Source organism: Dreissena polymorpha, chromosome 8 (assembly GCF_020536995.1).
Source record: "Dreissena polymorpha isolate Duluth1 chromosome 8, UMN_Dpol_1.0, whole genome shotgun sequence".
Classification (NCBI taxonomy): Eukaryota; Metazoa; Mollusca; class Bivalvia; order Myida; family Dreissenidae; genus Dreissena; species Dreissena polymorpha.
Window position 1 is genome coordinate 80104821 of NC_068362.1, and position 22549 is coordinate 80127369.

The 22549-nt window shown below is 34.4% G+C and overlaps 1 protein-coding gene across 1 annotated transcript; it reads right to left on the minus strand.

The window, feature by feature from the left end:
• Positions 1-15079: 15079 nt before the first annotated feature.
• LOC127840680 (uncharacterized) lies at positions 15080-17648 on the minus strand. The gene is made up of 2 exons (XM_052369092.1): positions 17579-17648; positions 15080-16821 (listed from the first exon to the last, which is right to left on the minus strand). Exons 1-2 carry the CDS (start codon positions 17646-17648, stop codon positions 15080-15082), a joined length of 1812 nt encoding a protein of 603 aa, XP_052225052.1.
• Between the last annotated feature and the right edge of the window lie 4901 nt (positions 17649-22549).

The following is a 22549-nucleotide window of genomic DNA, read 5'->3' on the forward strand; positions in this document are numbered from 1 at the left end:
ACGGCCGAAAAAAAAGTTGCAAAAACAGTCGATTTTGATTAGCGTCAAGTTCTTTTTTAGTTTGAACATGACATATCTTTTTTATTGCATAAATCGATTCCGCTTAGAATGGCCTTTAAGAAAAGGTATGGTTATGGGGGTCTCTATGTGCAAAATGTTGCATTTATTTTCGATCAAAGTTGTCGCTTTTACATTGAATTATATAGGGAAACTGTTTAGTATATTGTGACCATAAAACGTCACTTAAATGTTTGACTTAGTGAGACTATACGCTGATGTTCTTAATTATATAAGTATATTTAACAAAATGGCCATTTTTCATGTTTGCCTCGCCAGAAAAACGTACTCATAGAGAGAAAAGACGGGATACATTTAGAAGACGGAACTGTATCTGTTATTAAAGAGTCGCTACACAACGGATTTGTTGAAATAACTTATTTCGCGAAGAAAAACGCGAACGAGGTATGTTTCAGATATAATTTAACCAGTTGATATGTTTTCAAATATATTATTTCTCCAAAACATTCGAAAGCTTGTCTTCGTTCTTGTCAATAATAAAACAATCTACAACAATATGAATATCACAATATACAATCCATAAACCAAAATTATGTTGTGCTCCCACTCACTCTTCCTGCTGTTAGTTTTTTTTTAATATCTGACTATATGTTTTATCGCCCCATGCAATCGTTAAAGTGCAAAACGTTAAAGCACAAACGTTGTATATCTCCACTTATGGCTAGTTGACTTAACTGGTTACTTATGCTTAATTCTTAACCGTGCCATGGGTATGTATGGAGAAGAAATCTTTTAAGTTTTTAGTATCTTGTTATCTTATTGCATGAATGTAATTTATATATTACGTGCAATATATTTTCCTAATACTGTTTAAACCAAAACTATAGAGTAGCTTCGAGAAAACCATCAGACACTTTGTGTTGACTTCATGGAAAGGAGATGATACACAAACAGAGAGGACATCACTTCTCAAGATGATAGAGGCGGTGCGCACCTGGCAACCGGAAATGAAAGACGACGAGCCGATAGTAATACTTGACAAGTTAGTACAGTCTAATGACATCCACGCCTGGTTCTGGAAAAATAACTGGGTAACAGGCATGTATGTATAGTGTCATCCCAGATAATTCTGTGCAGTTCGCACAGGGTAATAATGGACAAGAATTTCGTTTAGATGACACTTCGTTTGAAAGAAAAACTTCATAACAGCAGAAAGTTTCGTCCTTGATTAGCCTGACTTGACTGCAAATGCTTCTCTAAAACGACACTTTACGCGAATGCATTAAACCCAGTTTTTCCAGAATGATTCTCATATTTCTATTTCCAACTATATGCTTACACAACAGATAGCTCTCACGATACTTAATGCCCGTAAAATGTTATCTCATTCAAGTTTACATATCTTGTTCATCTACGCTATGTCCGCAATACATGAGGATTTCCTATATTCAATAATTTACAGTGCCTGTTTCCAGAAATGCGGTGTCGTGGCTGTTCTGATTAACGAGATTTATCGCATATCAGCACAGAATGGACAAATTAACATCTTAGAATCTGTCAAGACGATGTTGCAAGGAAATAGTCCTCTTATCCACAGCAAGGCATGTTTTTTATAAAACATTTGCAATTTTAACTTGTGTTCGCACAATGTAAGTTGTAAAGAAGCTTTCTGAAATGATTTTTTTACATTTTTGAATGGTGTCCATATATATAAGACGCCCCGAAATATTAGACGCAGGAAACTTTAGTCTGGTAACAAGTTGCGTCATTGACTCCGATAATTACGGAAGAATGAAACATTGTTTTGCTTTTCAAACTCACAATACAACAAAGTGTATATATTTTGTAGATGCTGCTGAAGTTCTGCTATGACGTTATATTGGACTATGTGGAACAGCAAGCAACTTATCAGAACTATTAATACTAATTCTATTATAAGACCTCTTTCCTTTATTAAAGCTTCTTGGAAAGAAATTAGCTAACCTGGCGATGCTGGATTGAGTTTGGATCATTTCTCACAAGAAAATGACACTTTCCTCTTGATCTGCCTGCTTGAATTAACTTTCTCTCACAGCGGTCACTGCTGTTGACTATGAAACGTCACCCAAATCTTTTCAATATAAAAATATTGATCGGTGATATGGAGAAAATAAGCCCACAGCAAACAGAGGAAAATATTTCTGAACCTTAAAAATATTACTGTGATTTTAATGAATGGGCTGAAACTACTGGCTGTTGTTGGTGTAAAAAAGCTGTTTTACGTAATTGGAAGAAATGTTACGGACAAAACCGTTCGAATATGAATTATAGCTTGAATGCTGTATTTATAGTGCCAACTTATAGTTTAATTTAGTTTCATTTTCATATTTGCTAATTTCTATTAGTATTTGTTTTAAAACATAATATTCTGTGTTCAGTTTATAATTTAAATCTTCTTAGGAACTATATAATAATATAAACTTAAAAGTACTTTCGTCTTCTATAACCCTCTTAAACTCTACATACATTAAATATTATATAGGAAGTATTTATATTCTGTTTTTGCCGTTTAATTTATAACTATGCTATTGCCTACTGGACGTAATAAAGACAACTATACAGTCAATTTAAATATGTATTTTTTATTTCGGTAACAGTAACTTCAGAAATGAAACGCGTCTGTGTCCTCTGTCTAAATCATTATCATCTATATTTAAATATAGTTACCTCGATAAAGACATTTTTTATTCAAATCAAATGTTCTACAGAGATGATTACCATACTTCTCTGTTCAGTGGTCAATGAACCGATTCCAGTGCTTCAAAGCATGACTGATGTTTTTTTTCAAACGAATGAATACCGGCACCTCAAATACCGCAATTCCGTTTTATATATTTTTTGATTGAAAATCATGAAAGATAAATTTACAAAATGTATTTGCACTTTGCAGGGGTTAATGTAACTCAATCAAAAATGTTCATACGCGAAGGCACTGACATCAAGACATCGAGCTTTGCCAGATAAACCTCACTTTAAGCATCATCAGCCATTTCAAAGTCAAACCATGCAGCATCCATAACCGATTGAAAAGTAACGTCGAGGAGCTGCTTGTTGCATGATTTCCTATATCAAGCTCTGAGAGGTTCATAATTGACGAAAGCCTGGTTCAAGTCATCAAATAACTTAACAGAAACGTCAGCAGCGCAGTAAATTTTAATGGCCAGAAGGATGACTTATTCGGGAAATCAATTTGCGTCTTTTAGGTATCTATGCTCTCCCCCTTTCTTTTGACCTTTCACTTGAGAAGAAAAAGCAGGGAATCCTTGAAGAGAACCAAACTATATCGGTGACAGACAAAGCTCTTACAGGGGACTCACAGCTGAAATTGAACTCATGGGTGGCATCAGCAGAAGTTCAGGACCTCACCAACAGACTGTCTGAAAGAGTAGGAGCATACGGAATTGAGGTCAGCAAGGTGAAGCCGAAGACAAAAGGACAAGTATCATGCCAATTAAAAGTTACGATGTTATTTAAAAGAAAAACATATTGCAACATTTAAAATATAAATAACTACAGACACAATAGCACGATAACCTGAATCATAACAACAAGTTTTAGGAAACTTGACGAAACAGGTGCATCAGCTTTACCAGCACAATCTTGCACTACAATTTGATTTTCCCGAAGTCACTTTAAGTACATTCAACACAATGACATTTAAAAATATCTTAAAACGCACTACTTACAAAAAACTGAATGGTCATAACCTGTTAATTTAAAGGTTTGGAAATAACATAGTTTGCTTTAACTACTAAATAAAGGACATGCTTGTTGAACAACGTTTAAAAATAACTGCTATATCTCTTTTCTTTTTTTATTCAATATAAGACATAACATATATACATGTATATGATCATAAAACAAAGTGATACCATGTATCAGCAATAATGCTATATTTCGTATCGATTGGTAATGATGATTACACCATATTTATACACATAATACAATTGATTTTCCCAGGAAAGAATAGAGCGAACTTTAAAAAGGGCTTTTAAACACGCGGGTTATGCTAAACAGAAGGCAAAGTAGCGCGAAAAGCAGTTTTGGGTTGGCAAATGTTAGCGCATAAGTTGTAAATTGGGGAACACTTTTAAAATAAATACAAACACACGTAATTGTTAGTGATGAATTTAACTTTTTTAAATTAATATTAATATGTTTACCGTTCAATATCCTCCATTTCAGTTCAGTACTCGGTCAGAAAACTATAAAGCATGACAAAATTATTTTTCGGAGTATAAGACGCAACGGTTATCAGACACCAGTTTGTTTGCGCCTTATATTCCGGTGTTTCTTATTTAGGACAAACACATTTAAGTGAGAATTTCAGATTTTTTAAAGTCAGAATCGCATAAAGCGCGAGTGATTAAAATTACCGGTAATTTGTTGGCTGTTTACCTTGATTTTTTTTGTATCTAAAATCCTTATTGTTTACAAACATCTAAAAGAATAATATTACAGTTCTTTATATACATGCATCGCATCTTATGTTATTGCTAAATGTAATATTATATAAATATAGCTGTTTCTCGATGCTGACAATTTTACCATGATTAGATATCACGTGACGCGTCCAATTTTAGACCGAGGCTGAACGTGATCACTTTCTTTGCCTTTGTTATTCAAATAGCGGAAAATCTACGATTATAGACCAGTTGATTGTTATTGATTTCGTTCGGCATTTCCATGCGCACTGTCAATAGTTACAATAACGTAAAATATATGCACACAGGCATGTGTTCAGTCAACAAATTGATAAGAAATAATAAATAAACAATATATATAATTCATTTAATGCATTCTTAATGCGAATAAAAACATGACCTGTTGTTCACAAAACAAATACTAAATGTCAAGTATTTGATCGTACCAGACAATAAACAAGTGGATGGTACATTTAAACAAAAACGATAATGGTGATACTTTTACCAAATTTTCAAAATATAATTAAATTAACGTTTGCATCTAGCAGTCATTCCCAACGCTGACAAACTGAACAGATTTACCCATGCACAAGGAAATACATGGAAGCAAAATAATGTCTGTCTAATTCGCCGTGCTCAAACGACGAACATATTTCTTCGATTGCGTCGCGTTCCGACAAACGGCCTCAATTAATGTGCATTAAAGATCGTCCCAAAATAGCTTGTGCAATCGCACAGCTTATTCTGAGACTGTCACAGAACTTTCTGTTGTTAAGTTATTTTTTGCTAAAAGGAGGTATTTTCTTAGCAAAATTCTTATTAATGCACACTGTTTCAACCCTGATTAGGAATGTGCACTTAACGCTGCATTATGCTTGTGTTTTTTTTTCCAGAGCGATACTTCATTTATATTAATAATTTGAAACTCATATAACTGTGTCTTATCTGGACCATATATATGCAATTACTAACAACTAAAATTATTAAATTGCATTAGAAATATTAGTTTAACTACACATACAAAACACAAGTTGAAATAAAAGCTTAAATCGTGATGTACCGTATTCTTATTATTAAGCAGGTGCTTTAGATAACAAAAACCAATATTTTAACACTCCCATGACTGACTTTGTACAAAATCACGTTTGCATTGTTTGATTTACTGCAAAAATACTCCTTGATCACCTAGCTAAAATATTGCTAATGGATACAGTGATCAAAAAGCCCACATAAACAGCCGCTATAATACATTGCATCCGTCAAATGATTATAAGAAGAAACTGACCGATTCATTAAATTATTTCAAACTTGTAATGCTTTAATAAAGTTTTATAATGAAAGGCGTCTGCATTCAGAGTGTTGTTTATAAATATCAAGCATGTTTATACGCTTTGAGTGTTTTTTTTTATTTATGTATGTCCATGCCTATGTTTACGTATATTTATTCGATGAAGCACAAAATATGGTCCCATTTATTGTAAAACGATGGCATTCCATGCCCAGATTTCGAGGTGCGAAACATGTGCAGGACTTAACTTGGTGATCTTCTTTATGATCCCACTTAGACAAAGTTTTCTTCATTTGACCTAGGGACCTAGCTTTTGGATGTATGTATGATCATACTAGGCCACAGGGGAACATATTTTAACAGCGATATAGGAAATATAACTCTGTAACAGAAAATATATAGTATGTCAGAAAATATAATTTTTTGACACAAATGTGTCGGAGAGTAAATAACGATAACTCTGAGACAGGCATGTATGTCATTGTAAGGAATGAGATATGTGCAACTTAAATGTATAAAATTGTAAAGAAATATAACGCTGTCACTGAATAGTATGGGTGAGTAGGGAAAGATAATCCTGTAACTAAAATATATGAGAGAGAAAGAAAAGATAAATTCGTCACTCCTGTTTTTGGTAGTGCAAGAAAAAACAATTCTTTCACAGACTTGTATGGGGTTGAAAGGAATTATAACTCTTACAAAGATATGTATGGAAATGTAATGAAATATACCTCTACCACACAAATGTATGGGAGTGTAACGATAGATAATTATGTGATCAAAAAGTATGGGATAGTAACAAAAGAAACAACTCTGTAACTGAAATGTATGTGACTGTAAGGAAAGATAACTCGCTCACTGAACAGTTTGGACGAGTAAGGGAACATAACTATGGGGCGTAAGGAGGGATAAATATGTACATGATCTTCTGAGACTTTAAGGAAAAATAAATATGTGTAACAGAAATTGGTATGAAATGGCATATATTCGTGACAGAAATGAAACAGATTGGTATGAATATAATATGTGCAAGAGAAATGGGAGTGTAGGCAAACACAACTTTGTCCCAAAAGGCTTGGAGTTGTAAGGAACTATAATAATCTGGCTGACATATATGGAAGTGTTTGGCAACAAAATCTGTATAACAGTAATTTGAGTGTAAGGACAGATAATTATGTGACACACATGCATGTAAGTTTCTCTTGAATTTAAGTTTTTGTGACAAATATGAATGGGATTATTCGGCATTATGACAAACACAAATGTTAGAAATATTACTATGTGACAGAAATACAAAGATAGTAAACTTTTATACAGAAATGAAATAAACAAAAACTTAATCTTTGAAGACCTGATAAAAGCCATTGATCACGTATAAAGTTTACACTGCAAGAAATAATAACTCTGCATTATTTATAAAGTTTAGTATATGGACAATCTATTCAATTTTTCTCCAGAACAGTGTGTTTGTGAAGTGGTTTTTGTGGATGCACGAACTCAACGGCTGCCTGTATTGCTCATTCTTGTTTGAGTGTATATTATCAGGAGTTAACTGTTAATTTAAAAAATCAGTAATCCTATGGATCTTTATCTGCCTTGTCCACTTAATTCACTGTTTACTGTATCTTCGATATCTGCCCAAGTGAATGACGAGTCAATTATTGTCGTGGAATTCACAAAAAAAGATCATGGATACAAATCCTAAATTCTGGTTCAATATCAGGATCTTGTATTACTACGGGATAAAACTTTCAAATGCAGGATTGCCAAGTGTACTATCGACTTAATACTTCTTACTTAATTGAAAGGCTGTAAATGGAAGTTTTATGTTAAAAAATGCTTAATATTGCATGAGCATACTAACAATTCATTTCTTAATCAGATTCTTCAGCAGCAGCAGTATATCAGCATCAGCATAATCAGTATTATCATTATCATCAGAAGATCTATCATCGCTACGACTAAAATTAGCATCATTATTACCATAAATTGTATCTCGATAACATCATCAGCTGCAACATCAGTAACATCATCAGCATTATAACCACATACATACTATTGTTAGTAAATTATTTTTAAATTGCATGATGAATGATGATGTCATAATCTTGACAAGCTATCTTTGAGCCAAATGAAACCTCTTTCATTTATAAGTGACATTGATATTTTACAAAGAGAGACAGTTGTTACATGTGACACAGTCTCAACATGGTCATGATCAGTTGTTGTATGTCCCATGACCTTTACCCAGAGGATACATGAGACATGTCGTTTCTTTATGACGGTCATTTATGTAAATTATTTAAAAATTGCATGATAAAGACACGCTTTTGTATGTTCAAATTTGATTTTTGACCTCTCAATGTGACCTTGACCTGGAGTTTCACTTCTTTATACTTAATTTTGAGGTAGAGGGACAAGTGTCACTCATCACAAACCGTCTCCTTATGGTGGTAATTTCTGGTGAGTTATTCAAAATTGCATAATGAATGCCACAGTTTGAATCAAGATAAGTTGTTGTTTGGCCAATTTGATCTATGATGTCTAAGTTTGATATCGATCTTTGAGCTACGGGAGCGGCTGTTTGATGTGCCACGTCATCTGATGATGGTGATCATTTGTGGTAGATTATTTTGAAATTGAACAACGAAAAACAACGTTACAATCCAAAGGACCCACACACCCATGCATATTAATGTGACTGCTTAATCAAGGCATCAGCGAGATGGCTCATCAAAAGTGGGATTGCTTAACCGGGCAAGTATTTCGGAAATCATATTCTCCCTGGACAAATAAATTCGTCAATTCGAGTGGGTGAGTGATCTTTTGAAATTATGGAATGACCTTGGAGCTGTTTTTACTGCATCAGACTAACACTATCTGCGCGTATATGATTATTCGGAAAGTCAATGAATATTCGATACACAAAGAGAGAAATATGTACATTTATCTGAATTTATTGACAATACATATCACAAAATGGATACATACATGTAAAGATTAAAAAAAGAACATCAGCCTTCAGAGCTAAAGCATGTGCGTGCATACAATTAGAAAATATACATGTGCGTATGGACTAGTGAGTTCGTATTTCGCCTATAATAGAACAAAGGTAAACGTATTCACGAAACATCGGAAAACAGCAATTTTTTAAAACTCAACCATTACAAAATTAATTATCTTATGGTGGAGAAGTTCTTATACTTGTATAATGTATGAGGAGGAACTTAATTATGGCCCATACATTATCCAAAGATTGTCATATTAAAGTTCTCTGCTTTGTAACGCAAGATAAACGTAACTCAGACTTTAAACGGGCGAATCGTGTTCAAGGCTAGTACTCTTGTTTTAAATGTTTATTGCATTTATTTCATATATGATATTCTGCTTTCTGCGTCAATCAGATTATAAAATGCATTTTAAGTAATTACAGAAGCACACACGCAATGGATTTAATCACCATATGAAGATTGCACAATTGACAAACTGTTCAGATAAAATTCTTATGTTTTAAATATAAATGAAGAGTTAATATTTATGCACGTCTATACATGTAAACATATACAGTTAAAACGTGAAACAATCACATGTCATACCAGTGTTTATCAATAGATGTGTACTTAAATATATTTTAAGACATACGCATAGAAAAAAACTAAGATTTTAAAATCAATAAGTTTACACATGTAAAAAATTGAATCGCAAACAAACAAAAGCTTTCGAAGCACATTCGGGCTTGGAAAAATCACTACGTTGAGCTTGTGGGTTTTCGATGATTTATTTCTCACAAAGTTTTCATTTAACCTTTATTTTCGGAGAAGTTGAACATACTAAACTTATAAATGCGATAAGTTTTCGCGAAATTTATTTAGCTTTTCAATACATGTTGACTGTATCTATGTGAAATGCTGCTTGTCATGCAGATACATGTTTATTCGCATTATTATATTTTAATTACAGGTAATCAAAAACAATCCACAGTAAGTCATCTTCATCGTAATTAAAAAGCCGATTTACGTCTAATAACGCAGATAAAATTGAAATTTGTATATAGGGATGCATATTCCAAATATATCATCTTAATTACCTAACGATATTTTTCACATTCTTCTTCTTCTTCTTCATAGTGATAACAGTACTCCACAATAATAGGATTAACCTAACTGATGATTATATACTGGCATTCAGCACAAAGTAGCTGATGGTATTTCCGATGTAAACAAGGATTACGAAAACTAAACTAGTGATGATGCCTATAGTTCAGTCATTTAAAAAGGTTATCCACAAGAAATTATGAGTCATGTAAGTCATGTAAAACGGATTGTGAGTCCAAATGTATAGAAGGGTTTGTATGATTATTCAATCGCTGTCGTAGATAGTAACAAAAATATTATATAATTCCGGATATTTTTTCCACGTCATGATGGCAAAATATTTAAGAACTAGAATGGCGCTAAAATTCCAGTATATAACGATGATTCTTTTTTCAAATTTAATTAAGATCGAAAGTAATAGGCCTATACACGACAAAGGACTATTAGTTGTAACCCAAAGCTGTAGCAAGGCTAATTTGTTAACATACCAATCCCTGTCAAACATTGTTTACACAGCAAAGTATTTTCATCAATGAAATCTCTCTTATCTACACAGAAGAAGACGGGTCAAATCTAGCCTGTGGTGATGATGTTTTCGCACATCCACATCCCTGTCGGAGGTTATCACGGAGTGTCTTAAGATCGCGGATGATATTTCCGATATCAAACACGAAGATTGCGAAGAAAAGAAGTATTAGGACAAGAAAAATCATCCCTACAAGACCCACTGCCTTTGCTGAAGACCGATTGTCTGGCACGCTATTCAGTTTCCTTTGCTGCAACGAGTTAAACAAATAATCAAGTATGAGTGACTTTGAAAGAAACATTACGTATGAGTACTAATACTTAATTACAACATATCGCCTCCTTATTATTTTAAGAGCATACACGATTATTAACCACATATGAGAGTTTCCTTTTAATTCTTGGAATGCTAAATAAAAAGAGCGAGTGCATTTTAATTTGCTTAGATTACTCCCATCTTAGAAAAAAAGCTTTGTTGCAGCAGACAAAGTTGAGGATAGGTATTTACATATAAATATAATGCAGCGTATAATCTTCCAACTATGTGTATACAGTCTTTAATGAATATGACACTGAAATAATTATCAAAGAACAATTGTGTTAGGACAATTTTAAATTTTACCAGGTTATTAAAGCGATAGCCTGTGCCAAATACTATGTTTTCCTTTTTTAAAAGATTAGGCTATTTATTGTCCGCTGCTTATCGTAAACATAAAAAAGTCTTTCGTCAATTTATGTATTTGCAAACTATAAGGTTGGCATGAATTAAAAAATAGAACACTGCGTCTAACGGTAGAATGGAAACGGAAACCTGTTTTAGCTTATGCTTACATTTCCAACATGTGTGTGTACTGTGGTGGTTAACATACCGTAGAAGCAAGTTTGTTCAGGTCAACTTTAAGTCTTTCTTTGATTGCTATTACCTTTGTTTGCAATCTCATTCTGTGAGTAGTTTTTAGGTTCAACAACCCAACAACATGGGCAGTAACAATCTGTCAAGCAATCATCTTCGAAAGCTGAAATGAAAGTGATGTTATATAAGAAAAATACAATTTTAGAACTTGCTCGAGTTTTTCTAACAAACTATGAAACTAAATCAAACGCTTACGATAATAGCTATTCGAACCATTACCCGATTTGTTCACTCAACTGTATGTGAAGATACTATATGCAAGTAATTAAAGGCCTAAAGTTTGCGTAATTTTATAATGTTTTTTTCCTCGAAGACAATTTGTTCCAGAATACATATGCGAGTGTTTATATGGCAATAACAATCTATGCGTAAATTGAAGCAGCACGTACACGAATTGCTTCCACCTGAGGAGGAGTATGTTGACCGTTTCGATCGTTCATCGTGACTGCGAGGCATTGACTTGAGGGAATTGCGTTATATAGGAACCACTGGTGTCAGACCGGGATACTCCTCAAAGGGGCGCTGTTGTATTCGAAAACATGACGCGTGTAAATTCAATTTGTTCCTTGGAGGTTTGTTTAAATGTTTGACAATAGCTTGTTGTGGTACTGCAATACGTAATAATCAATCAATATGAATAGAGACATTACGCGAAATGTTAACGGCTATGAAGAACAGTAGCTTTCATCTCATTATTAAGACATATAGCAATCAGTACATATGCGGTGGAAAGACGTTGGCGACTAAAATGGAACGCTATATATAACATATAACTGCACTTGTCAGATATTTACAATATATCTACATTTTTGGACTTAATAGCCGTGACGGTAACAATTTCTTTTAAGGTCAACACAAACATCACAAATAATAACGCGTATTGCAAAACGTATATATATTTGAACCGGTTCTTTATGCAAAATAATTGTAGTTACATTAATAAAAGTATACACATATATACATACAAACACTTGAGGTACAAGTTTTTTCAAAATCTCATACGAAATAAACCTTAATTTTCAACCTGTATTACCAGTACAATATGTGCTGGAGAAGCAGCAGACTAACGCTGTGTCTATATTACAAATACTTAATATTTTGGCAGTAACAGTTTCGATAGCCTTTTCACAGAAACAACCCGTTTACTTCGTTGATATATGTAACGCATCGTTAGAAAACAGGAACAATGAGTATTTGCGAGGTAATTTGCAAAACTCTTCTTCACAAGGGCTTGTGATGTTCTTTTTTTAAGCACCGCTAAATATAATTATCATAAGACATCACTAAAATAAAAATAGTATTAAATATGTGTTTTCGCACGTCATGTCTTCGATAAAGTCCTATAAAATAAATGGGAAAATTGTAGAACGTTAAAGTCTATCTGCTTGTTCTAATATGTAAACCATCATTTTAATTGAATTGTATCTTTAAATAGATATCAAAACAATTCAGTAAACCATATATTCTTTTTTTCTCATTAAACTAGCTAAAATAAGCTAAAAAAGGAAACAACAACAATAACAAAATTAAAATCCGCTAACCAATTGTGAATGTCGCTTCCCCGGTAATTGACGACAAGGCAAGGTTGGTAAAATAAAAGTCGCCACTTTCATTGAAGATAGTTCTTGTGGAGTTATGCCATTGGACAAGATCCTGAATCACCTGTGTAACATTCAATACAAATATAATACAATAATTCCACAAAGACAATACTTTAAATTGTAGCATACTTTTTGTCTATACATATGTAATATAAGCGCAATAAATAAACAGAATACGATTGGTCAGTAAAAAACGTAGCCGATGATACTCAACGTGTTATTTCAATGGATTAATTTATTGACGAAATGGCAAGTTAAAAATGGTTGCCATTTATACCTTAAGGATGTTCGATCGTTTCCACTTTACGTTAATTGATTCACTATATCGTAAAATTTAAAAACATTTATATATTTTCACGGTTTCAAAAGATAAGGTTTGAATAAACGAGTTAAAATTATTGTTTGACTGTTCTGATTATGCGCCTATAAAATTTCGGCATTTACAAATTTTCGAGATTTACTGCAATGAAACCAAGCATTCGATTGCTTGACGTCACTTTGTGATCTACATCGATGAAACGCTTGCTACCGCTTAAGACATTTTTTTTGGTGGGAATACAAGCGTCTATTCATAATCAAACGATAATTTGTCAACAATGAGATAATTGGTTTTCATATTTAATTTTGCTTAATTATTTTCATTTAAAATGGCTCATTTGGATTTAAATCGGAATAAAAAACGAGACCTAAAAGGACAATTTTCAAAAAACGTTCCAAAGAACAATTTTAATGTGGATTTAAATGAAAATAAAATTACAAACAACAATCGGGATTTACAAAATGACCACTGTTATTTTGATGATATTGCTATCGGATCGTCAGTAAACGTGCCCACAATTGACAACAGCGTCAGCGATGCCAGTTGGAAAGTTGGTAGACGTGTCGTTGAACTGGACACATTGGCCGAATCCCTTTCAGGATGCAATTCTTGTCAAGTGCCTATAAATTTACTGAACACCGTAGGAAGCAGGGATTTTGGACTAGCATGTGTTTTGGACATACTGTGCTGCAATTGTGGGGCGATAAATTATTTAGCGACTGGACGGAAACATGGCAGAGTTTATGACATGAACACAAAGCTTGCATTGGGTAAGACTTTTTTTGTCTTTTTGATACATTGATGCATTATATCGTCATTGATTGTCTAAAGACTAAATTACTAATATTGTTGAATAATTTATTCCTAAGTTGTCAACATGCATACATTTTATTTATATTTTACTTGCAATTTATTTCCTTCATATTGTGTCTGATTTTCTGCCAGTACACACACTTACAGTAGAATGTGAATGGTTGTCCTTAGTTTTATTTGAAAGTAACATACGTTTATTTTCTTCTTGCAGCCCTGTTTATTAATAATACATATGAAATTCTACAAACCATAAATATTCTCAATTTATCTTATATGTATTGTTTTTGAAAATAAAGGGCTTAAACTATTTGTGTGTGTGTAGATCCCTAGGCCTTATACAATTATGTTTATTTTTGTCTACTTTAAACATACCCACTGTCAACCACACCATGCTCATCAGAAGGTATGTCTATTTGATGAATATCTAAATTTTATGATCAATGCTTATTATTTCACAAATAATACTGCTTGTTTTCTAAATTAAAATATTAACACAATTTTTTTGTTTAAATTTGCTTTGTGTGTCAGCTAATGCAAGTTGTGCTTGCATTTCTCTTTATTGTTTCCATAAGACAAAACGAGGCTGGACAAGCTGTCGAGGAGGTGGCAAAGTCAAGTGCCGATACATGCTTGCAAAAAGAAGTGCATTTTAATGAAATGTATGTATCATGTTCACTGTAAAATTTCATTTATGGTGGACGAACCAGTTATCGAACACCTAAGAAATTAAGTTAAATTTGCAAACACTTAAAATAACAAAAACAATTTGTTTTAACAAATAACTAACAGTTCAATCATTAAATAACTTATCTGTAAAGTTTTCAAGCAAATATCCGTCAAGAATTCATAACAATGATTCCTTGTTTATTGTCACCTCTAGCAGACAAAACAAAATGGCGGCCGATGTAAACATGACCTATTACCGAACAGTTCATAAATACTTCTCCAGTGAATATAAACAAACATGAAACTGAACAATTTTTTTTGAAACATGAAAATTAACAAAATTAGAAAAGCATGTAGCTTTGAACACAAAAAAACAAGTCTATTCCTCTGCAATATTGTGGCAAGGACAATAGAACGGGTCATTTCTCCTAACAACATTTGTGGCTGTGCAAAACTGCAAGTGCACCCAGTGGCTACAGTTATCAAAGTCACACTTGGCCCACTTTACAAATATCAATGATACGCAGTTAGCAAGTTCTTTTGGCTGAAAGAGGCTGCATACACAACAAGTTTCATCATCATCTTCATCTTCAGAGGATTCAACATCAGTGTTTAGATGGGAGGGTCCAGGCTCTGGGTAAGTGTGTTGTTTTGTTGATTGTTTTTTTTTCAGTTGTTTGTTCCTTGTTTGTGAAACTGTTTCTTTTGTGGGCATAAGCTTCGAATGTTTGTTGGATTGTTCAGTTTGTTGCTTGTTTTTCTGTTCATTTGTTGTTTCAGCTCTTTCCCTGAGTTTCTGTTCAATTATCGGATCTGTTATTTCTTTGCCAGATGTAAATTCAAGAATGTTATTCTTTTTCTTTGCATTGTTGAATTCTTTCTTTTTGTTAATGACAACTTCTGCTTCATAGAAGAAAACATCAGGATTTCTTTCATGCATGTTTTTGTTGATTTCAGGAACAGATGGTGCAGCAACATATGGTAGCGAAGTGGTAAAATGCTCCTTGCTAACAGCTGACTCGTCAACAGGAAAAACACCTGATTTCTTGAAGGCAGATCGAAGATTTTCCACAGACAATGCTGCTACGTATGCAGCAGATCCAAGAGGAGCAACATTGTACCTTGTTATTTTTGTAGAGGGATTTTCTCTGATAAATCTGTGACACATGGAGTTGTAGATTTTTTGAAGGGGTCCAAAACAACCCACATCAAGGGGTTGAAGGACATGGCTTGTGTGGGCCGGTAAGATGAATAGAATAATGTTATTCTTCTTTGCCCAATCCAGCACTGGAACATTTATGTGGCTTTTATGACCATCAAGCAGAACAAGGATAGGCTGTGACTTGTCCACTCTTTGCACATATCTGAGGAAATGGGTGTCCATGTAGTGTAAAAACACAGCTGAATTTGACCAGACACTGTCAGACATACACCCTGATGACCCTTGTGTAGACCCTTGTAACAGATCTGCATTCAGGCGTTTCCCTTTGAAAACAAAGAATGGTGGAAGCTGTGTGCCTAATGCGTTTCCACATCCAATTATTGTTGTAACACAGGACCTTGACGAAGTAACTGCTGGTGCCTTCAATGTGCCACTTATTATGAATGGTGGGGTATGCTCTGTTTGGATACCTTGTTCGTCAATGTTATAGACACACTCAGGTTTGTTGTGGAGGTCATGTTTTTCAACAACGCTCATCAAATTGTTGAAATATTCATGAACATTGGCCTCTGATGTGGCTTCAGCTCTGTAGTTGGACAGTGCCCTCGGACGAACAACTCGCAACTCAGGCCATCGCTGCTGGAAACCCTTAAACCTTTTCACAGACAAAGGTTTATCATTTGGCCTTTTACCAAGGAACACTGCATAGTTTGTAGCACTTGCTACAACTTCACTGATGGTATAACCATACCCAAGGGCAGCCATTGTCTTGACATGGTCAACTAGTTTGTCCTCTTCTTCCTGAGAGAAGAGTGGAGCTGGTCCGGGTTTGAGGCATTCAGGGTCAATAACCCCTTTCACACGGTCCCATAGTGTAGTATGAGGAACACCATACTGTTTTGCAACAGTTCTTACTGGCAAGCCACTGTCTTTTACTTTAAGGTATGCATTGTGAAGAGCTGTTGGTGAGTAAAGACCTCTGTGTTTAATTATCTTCTAAGGATTAGACTGAAAAAAAAGAAAAACAAACTTAACTTTATGATGATCAATTGTCAAGAAAGAAAAGCTGGACTATTTTTTCGGAACTGTGCTGTAGCTCTAAGAGCGATAATAAAACAAAGTCACATGACTATCACATGACTGTCACGTGACCCGGACTCGACGAAAAAATCTACGTCTGCTGCAACCAAAATTGCAAATGGAAATACGCTTTTTGGTGTGTAAATGCACGTTTTGATAAATGCATTCAAAAAGTAATAGCAAAAAATACATAAAACCGTGTAAATAACAATAAATGCATTTCTTTTACCTGTTTTCGGCGCATTTGTTGCAAGCTTAGTGGACAAGTAGGTCACGGACTTCATAAATGACCCTTTGTTTATGGATGTGACGTCATGCGCACTTTTGCGCATGCGCATATAGAACCAAAACAAACCGTCCGATATCAGGTTCTGTTCGATAATAGGTACTTACACGATAACTTCTACTTGTATCTATTATTTAATTTGTAAGTTAAGTTATGTACTTAAGAAGTGAAACACTCTTTTCTTCGCTTCATTGATCATGTATGAAGGGAAGGTTTTTGCATTTTATTTGCATAAAGCGGAAGGCTTTATGAATAAATTAGATGCCAAAAACTTATGGGATTAATTCGCGTATGAATTTAGTAAGCGCCTCCATTTTCAATACGCAATATCCATCATGTACATGTCATACATGGCATAATATATCCAAGTAGTCCCACGCTCGGTTTCCTCGTGCGCCTCGTGGAGGCAACTCGCTTCATCGAAAAACAAACCCCAGTCACGTTATATACTCTAGCCAATCAGAATAATGTAATCTAGTGAAACCAACGGCAATTGTAATTATATTATGCAAATTACTTTTACTGTTTTTAATTCAGATGAATGAAGATGAACAGCTGTCAGTAATGTGTGTATGACTCACTGTTAAACACTTAACTGTGTAAATGTTTGGTTTGGAAATTTGTGTTATGATTTTAATATAACTTCACAGACCTAACAATGAGATTGATGTCAGTGTGGATGCAGGATGGCAGAAAAGAGGCAGTGGAAGGGCGTATGATAGTTTATCAGGTGAAAAATATGTAAACAAACTGCTAGCATGTACATGTACTAACCATTCTTCTTGTTTGTTTAATTATAATGTAAGGCTATATAAAACAATTACATACATGTACAATTGAACTGCATGAAATCAATTTTATAAATTTATGGTGACATTATTAACTACTGTTGTGTAATGACCAAAATGTTAATATTATCTGCATTAAATAAATATTAAATAATTGAAGACTGACATACTTGTTTGTACCTCTATGAATAGAATGCTTCGATATGCCCATATTGTTAGCTTATATCATTCAAGGACACTGCTCAATGGTCGGCACGAAGACTGGCAAGGTCTTGGCATATGCAGTCCGTAGCAAAACCTGCAGAGTATGCAGTCAGCATAAGAAAAAAGGTAATGACCCATGCAAGCTACACGATTGTAGAAAAAATTGGAGTGGTTCAGCAAAGGCCATGGAACCAGACATGGTCACTGAAATGATCATTGAAACTGCCAAAAAAGGTGTTAAGGTTACAGGGATAGTTGGTGATGATGACACCACAACAGCAGCAAGACTGAAAACCAATGTTCCCCATATGGTAGAGAAAAGATCTGACAAAAATCATGTGAAAAAAAATCTGGCCAATTGTCTGTATGGCATGCAAAAGAACTTTCCAACTTTAAGCACAAAAATTATCAACTATTTACTTAAATTATTCAACTACAATATATCACAGAATAAACAAAACCCTGTCGGCATTTCACGTGGTATGGATGCTGTTGTTGGACACGTGTTTGGTGATCATTCTTCCTGTGATGACAAATGGTGCAGGTTTATTCATAACAGCTCTGCTAAATATTCCTCCTTACCCTATGGAAGACCACTGACCAACCCTTCACTAAAGGCGGCATTGCTTGATGTTTTTGGTGCTTATAAAAAATAGCCCCCAAATTAAGCATGTTGGGCAGTACTCAAGCCAACGAGAGCCTCAACAAGTCCATAGCCAGCAAAGCTCCCAAACAGCTTCATCTTTCTGGGTCAGCTAATTTGAATTTTAGGGTTGCTGCTGGTGTAGCACAGAAAAACCTTGGAAGCTGTTATCTCACAAATGTAATATAATCTATATATATTGGATGTTATATTATACTTTACAAGTTCTGCATGCTGTCATGAAATGACATTTGATTTGTTTTTAGCTTGACTACTATATATGAAATATATATAGTGGAGCTAGCCTACTCACCCCGGCGTCGGCAGGAGCGTTGGAATGTTAAAGTTTGCGTACCACCTCAAATATTTTCTTTGTCCCTTGACATATTGCTTTCATATTTAGCAAACTTCTTTACCAACATGACCCAATCTATAAACAAGAGCAGACAACTGTACCAAGCATTTTATAAGAATTATGACCCTTTTTATGTCCTCCACCACTGTAGTGCTAAAATTGCCATAACTTCTTTATTTATGATCAGATTTGAAGGACTTTACCCAAATCATCACTAACTATCTTATAAGTTTGTTTTATGTCTTTACAAATGTTCAATAGATTGTGGAAAATATACCTCTATAAATACACAATTTCTTTAAAACATTAGCGATCAATATGTTTTATTTATGGTCCTCTTGCGGTTAGAATATGACTATATCACCTTGACCTTATTGAATATGAACAATTTCCCCATGATGGCTAACGTTGTTATGTCAAGCATTTTGAATAGTCGAGCGCGCTGTCTTCTGACAGCTCTTGTTAGTTTATCTGAGCATGAGCAGTTTTTTTATTACGTTATTGTAACACTTATGTATTTCCTAACTTATTTCCATGGATGATATTAATAAACAGATTTGGTAATTGGATTAAAATCAAACTTGATGAGTTTGTTTATGACTTTAAATATCTCGGGGTATTTGTGAGGTTTTGGGTAATGGCACATCAGTACCGGTAAATAAACAGTAATTACCCGTAATTAATCTTCAACCAAAATACAAATCAAAACAAACAGATTATATACATTTGTTACGCCCCCTTCGAAGAAGAGGGGGTATATTGCTTTGCTCATGTCGGTCGGTCGGTCCGTCCACCAGGTGGTTGTCAGACGATAACTCAAGAACGCTTGGGCCTAGGATCATGAAACTTCATAGGTACATTGATCATGACTCGCAGATGACCCCTATTGATTTTGAGGTCACTAGGCCAAAGGTAAAGGTCACGGTGACAAGAAATAGTAAAATGGTTTTTTAATGATAATTCAAGAACGCATATGCCTAGGATCATGAAACTTCATGGGTAGATTGATCATGACTTGCAGATGACCTCTATTGATTTTGAGGTCACTAAGTCAAAGGTCAAGATCACGGTGATCCGAAATAGTAAAATGGTTTCCGGATGATAACTCAAGAACGCATACGCCTAGGATCATGAAACTTCATGGGTAGATTAATCATGACTCGCAGATGACCCCTATTGATTTTTAGGTCACTAGGTCAAAGGTCAAGGTCACAGTGACCGGAAATAGTAAAATGGTTTTTGGATGATAACTCAAGAACGCATACGCCTAGGATCATGAAACTTCATGGGTAGATTGATCATGACTTGCAAATGACCCCTATTGATTTTGAGGTCACAAGGTCAAAGGTCAAGGTCACGGTTACCCGAAATAGTAAAATGATTTTCGGATGATAACTCAAGAACGCTTTTGCCTAGGATCATGACACTTCATAGGTACATTGATCGTGACCCGCAGATGACCCCTATTGATTTTCAGGTCACTAGGTCAAAGGTCAAGGTCACAATGACAAAAATCGTATTCACACAATGGCTGCCACTACAACGGACAGCCCATATGGGGGGCATGCATGTTTTACAAACAGCCCTTGTTAAATATTTAATTAATTTGTACTGCTGTGAAACACTAGAGACATCATTGCTTCCTGTAGGGTTTTAAATAGTTTTGTATACATTGACACATTGCAGTAATTGTCTGTTAGTCATGCATCAATTTTTTTTTATCCATGGAAATTTGATCCAGCAGAATGTAAAGTTTGGTTTACTGTATGCTGTTTAAGAAGTTAATGTAGTAACATTAGTTACTTTTTGAGTTATTTATTATCAATGAGATGCTAATGTCATTAATGAATGTTAACATCACATTGTTCTTTGAAAAAAACACCCATTCACATCGTGATTGAGGTGCAACTTGTGCTTTTTAATGCCGGTATAATAGAATACAACATTTAAAAAATCAGCTTTTATTTTGTCAATTGTTTCACAGTACACAAAATATTTATTCCATTTAACCGTATAATTTTTGTATATTATTGACATTATTTCATATTATTTTATTCCACATAAGCATATTCTAGCATTGTGCATTGTCAACTGTTCTGTCATTTACTTCGATCTATTTCAGGTTAATCAGAAACTGGGTGTTTCACCCGGTACTTTCACGTCAAAACTGGCTCTTCTCCGTGACCTTCAGCACAAAAAAAGAATGGCTATAGCTGTTACTCGTGCAGCAAAACAGCGACGCATACGACTCAAACTGGAACGGTATTTTTAATTAAGGGCATTTTATTTTTAAAACACAGTATTCTTCATGTTTATGCCCCAAAAGGGCGACATATAGTTTTCGCACTGTCCGTGGGTCGGTCGGTTAGTCTGTCACACTTTTCGTGTCTGCTCTCTAATTCAAGTAGTTTTTATATGATCTTAACCAAAATTGGTCAGAAGTTCGAACATGGGCCATGCGGGATCCTGGGTTTCTTACAATTGTATGGATTTTTTACACGGTTGTGCTTTTATATAGTGACAAAGTTGGAGTTTGGTGCATCCATGTCATGTGGACACATTTCTTGTTTTATTGTTTCAATAGATCCATCAATTATATATGCAAAGTAGTAGTAACATATAAAAGCAAATGCTAATGTTTGTAAATTGATTATTGTAAAAGCATCAATATGCTGTGTAATTATTTCTTTAAATAAAAATCAGAGATAACCCATGAAGGTGCAAGCACATTTTCCAATGGGAAGTATGTTTTCCTGTTCAGGCATTCAAAGGACATAGTGCAAGAAGTACGAGAGGGACCAACGTACAGTTCAAACATAGAGGACCAAGATGTTGAACTTACAACTATACCCCCACCTGTACCCAAGCCTGGTCCAGCAGGACTAGATACTACTGGGAAGGAATTTGTTTTCTGTGATTTGGAAACAACAGGGTTAGGTAAAGTTTATTTTTAACATATTCCTTATTCATAGTGTTGCACATACAGAAGTTTATATTTGTCCAATTCAGGTATTTAGGTATTCTAAGTCTCCTAAGTTAAACCTGTATTCAAAAATATACATATTTACCTATAACATAATTCAACCTGCTACTGCTGAGTAACTCAATGTGAGATATATTATGTGAATTGTTGGTCAACCCAGCATATTGAATTGCAAAAAGAGTTATGTTCAGACTAGTTTCTCATTTTGCTTTCATATAATAATTCATTCTTAATCTTTATTGATAAAATGATAGTAAATACCACTGAGATGATGCAATGTTGCATTACCCGCAACTGGCTATAGTATATTGGCGTGCATCATTAAATAATTGAAACACTCTTCTCTTC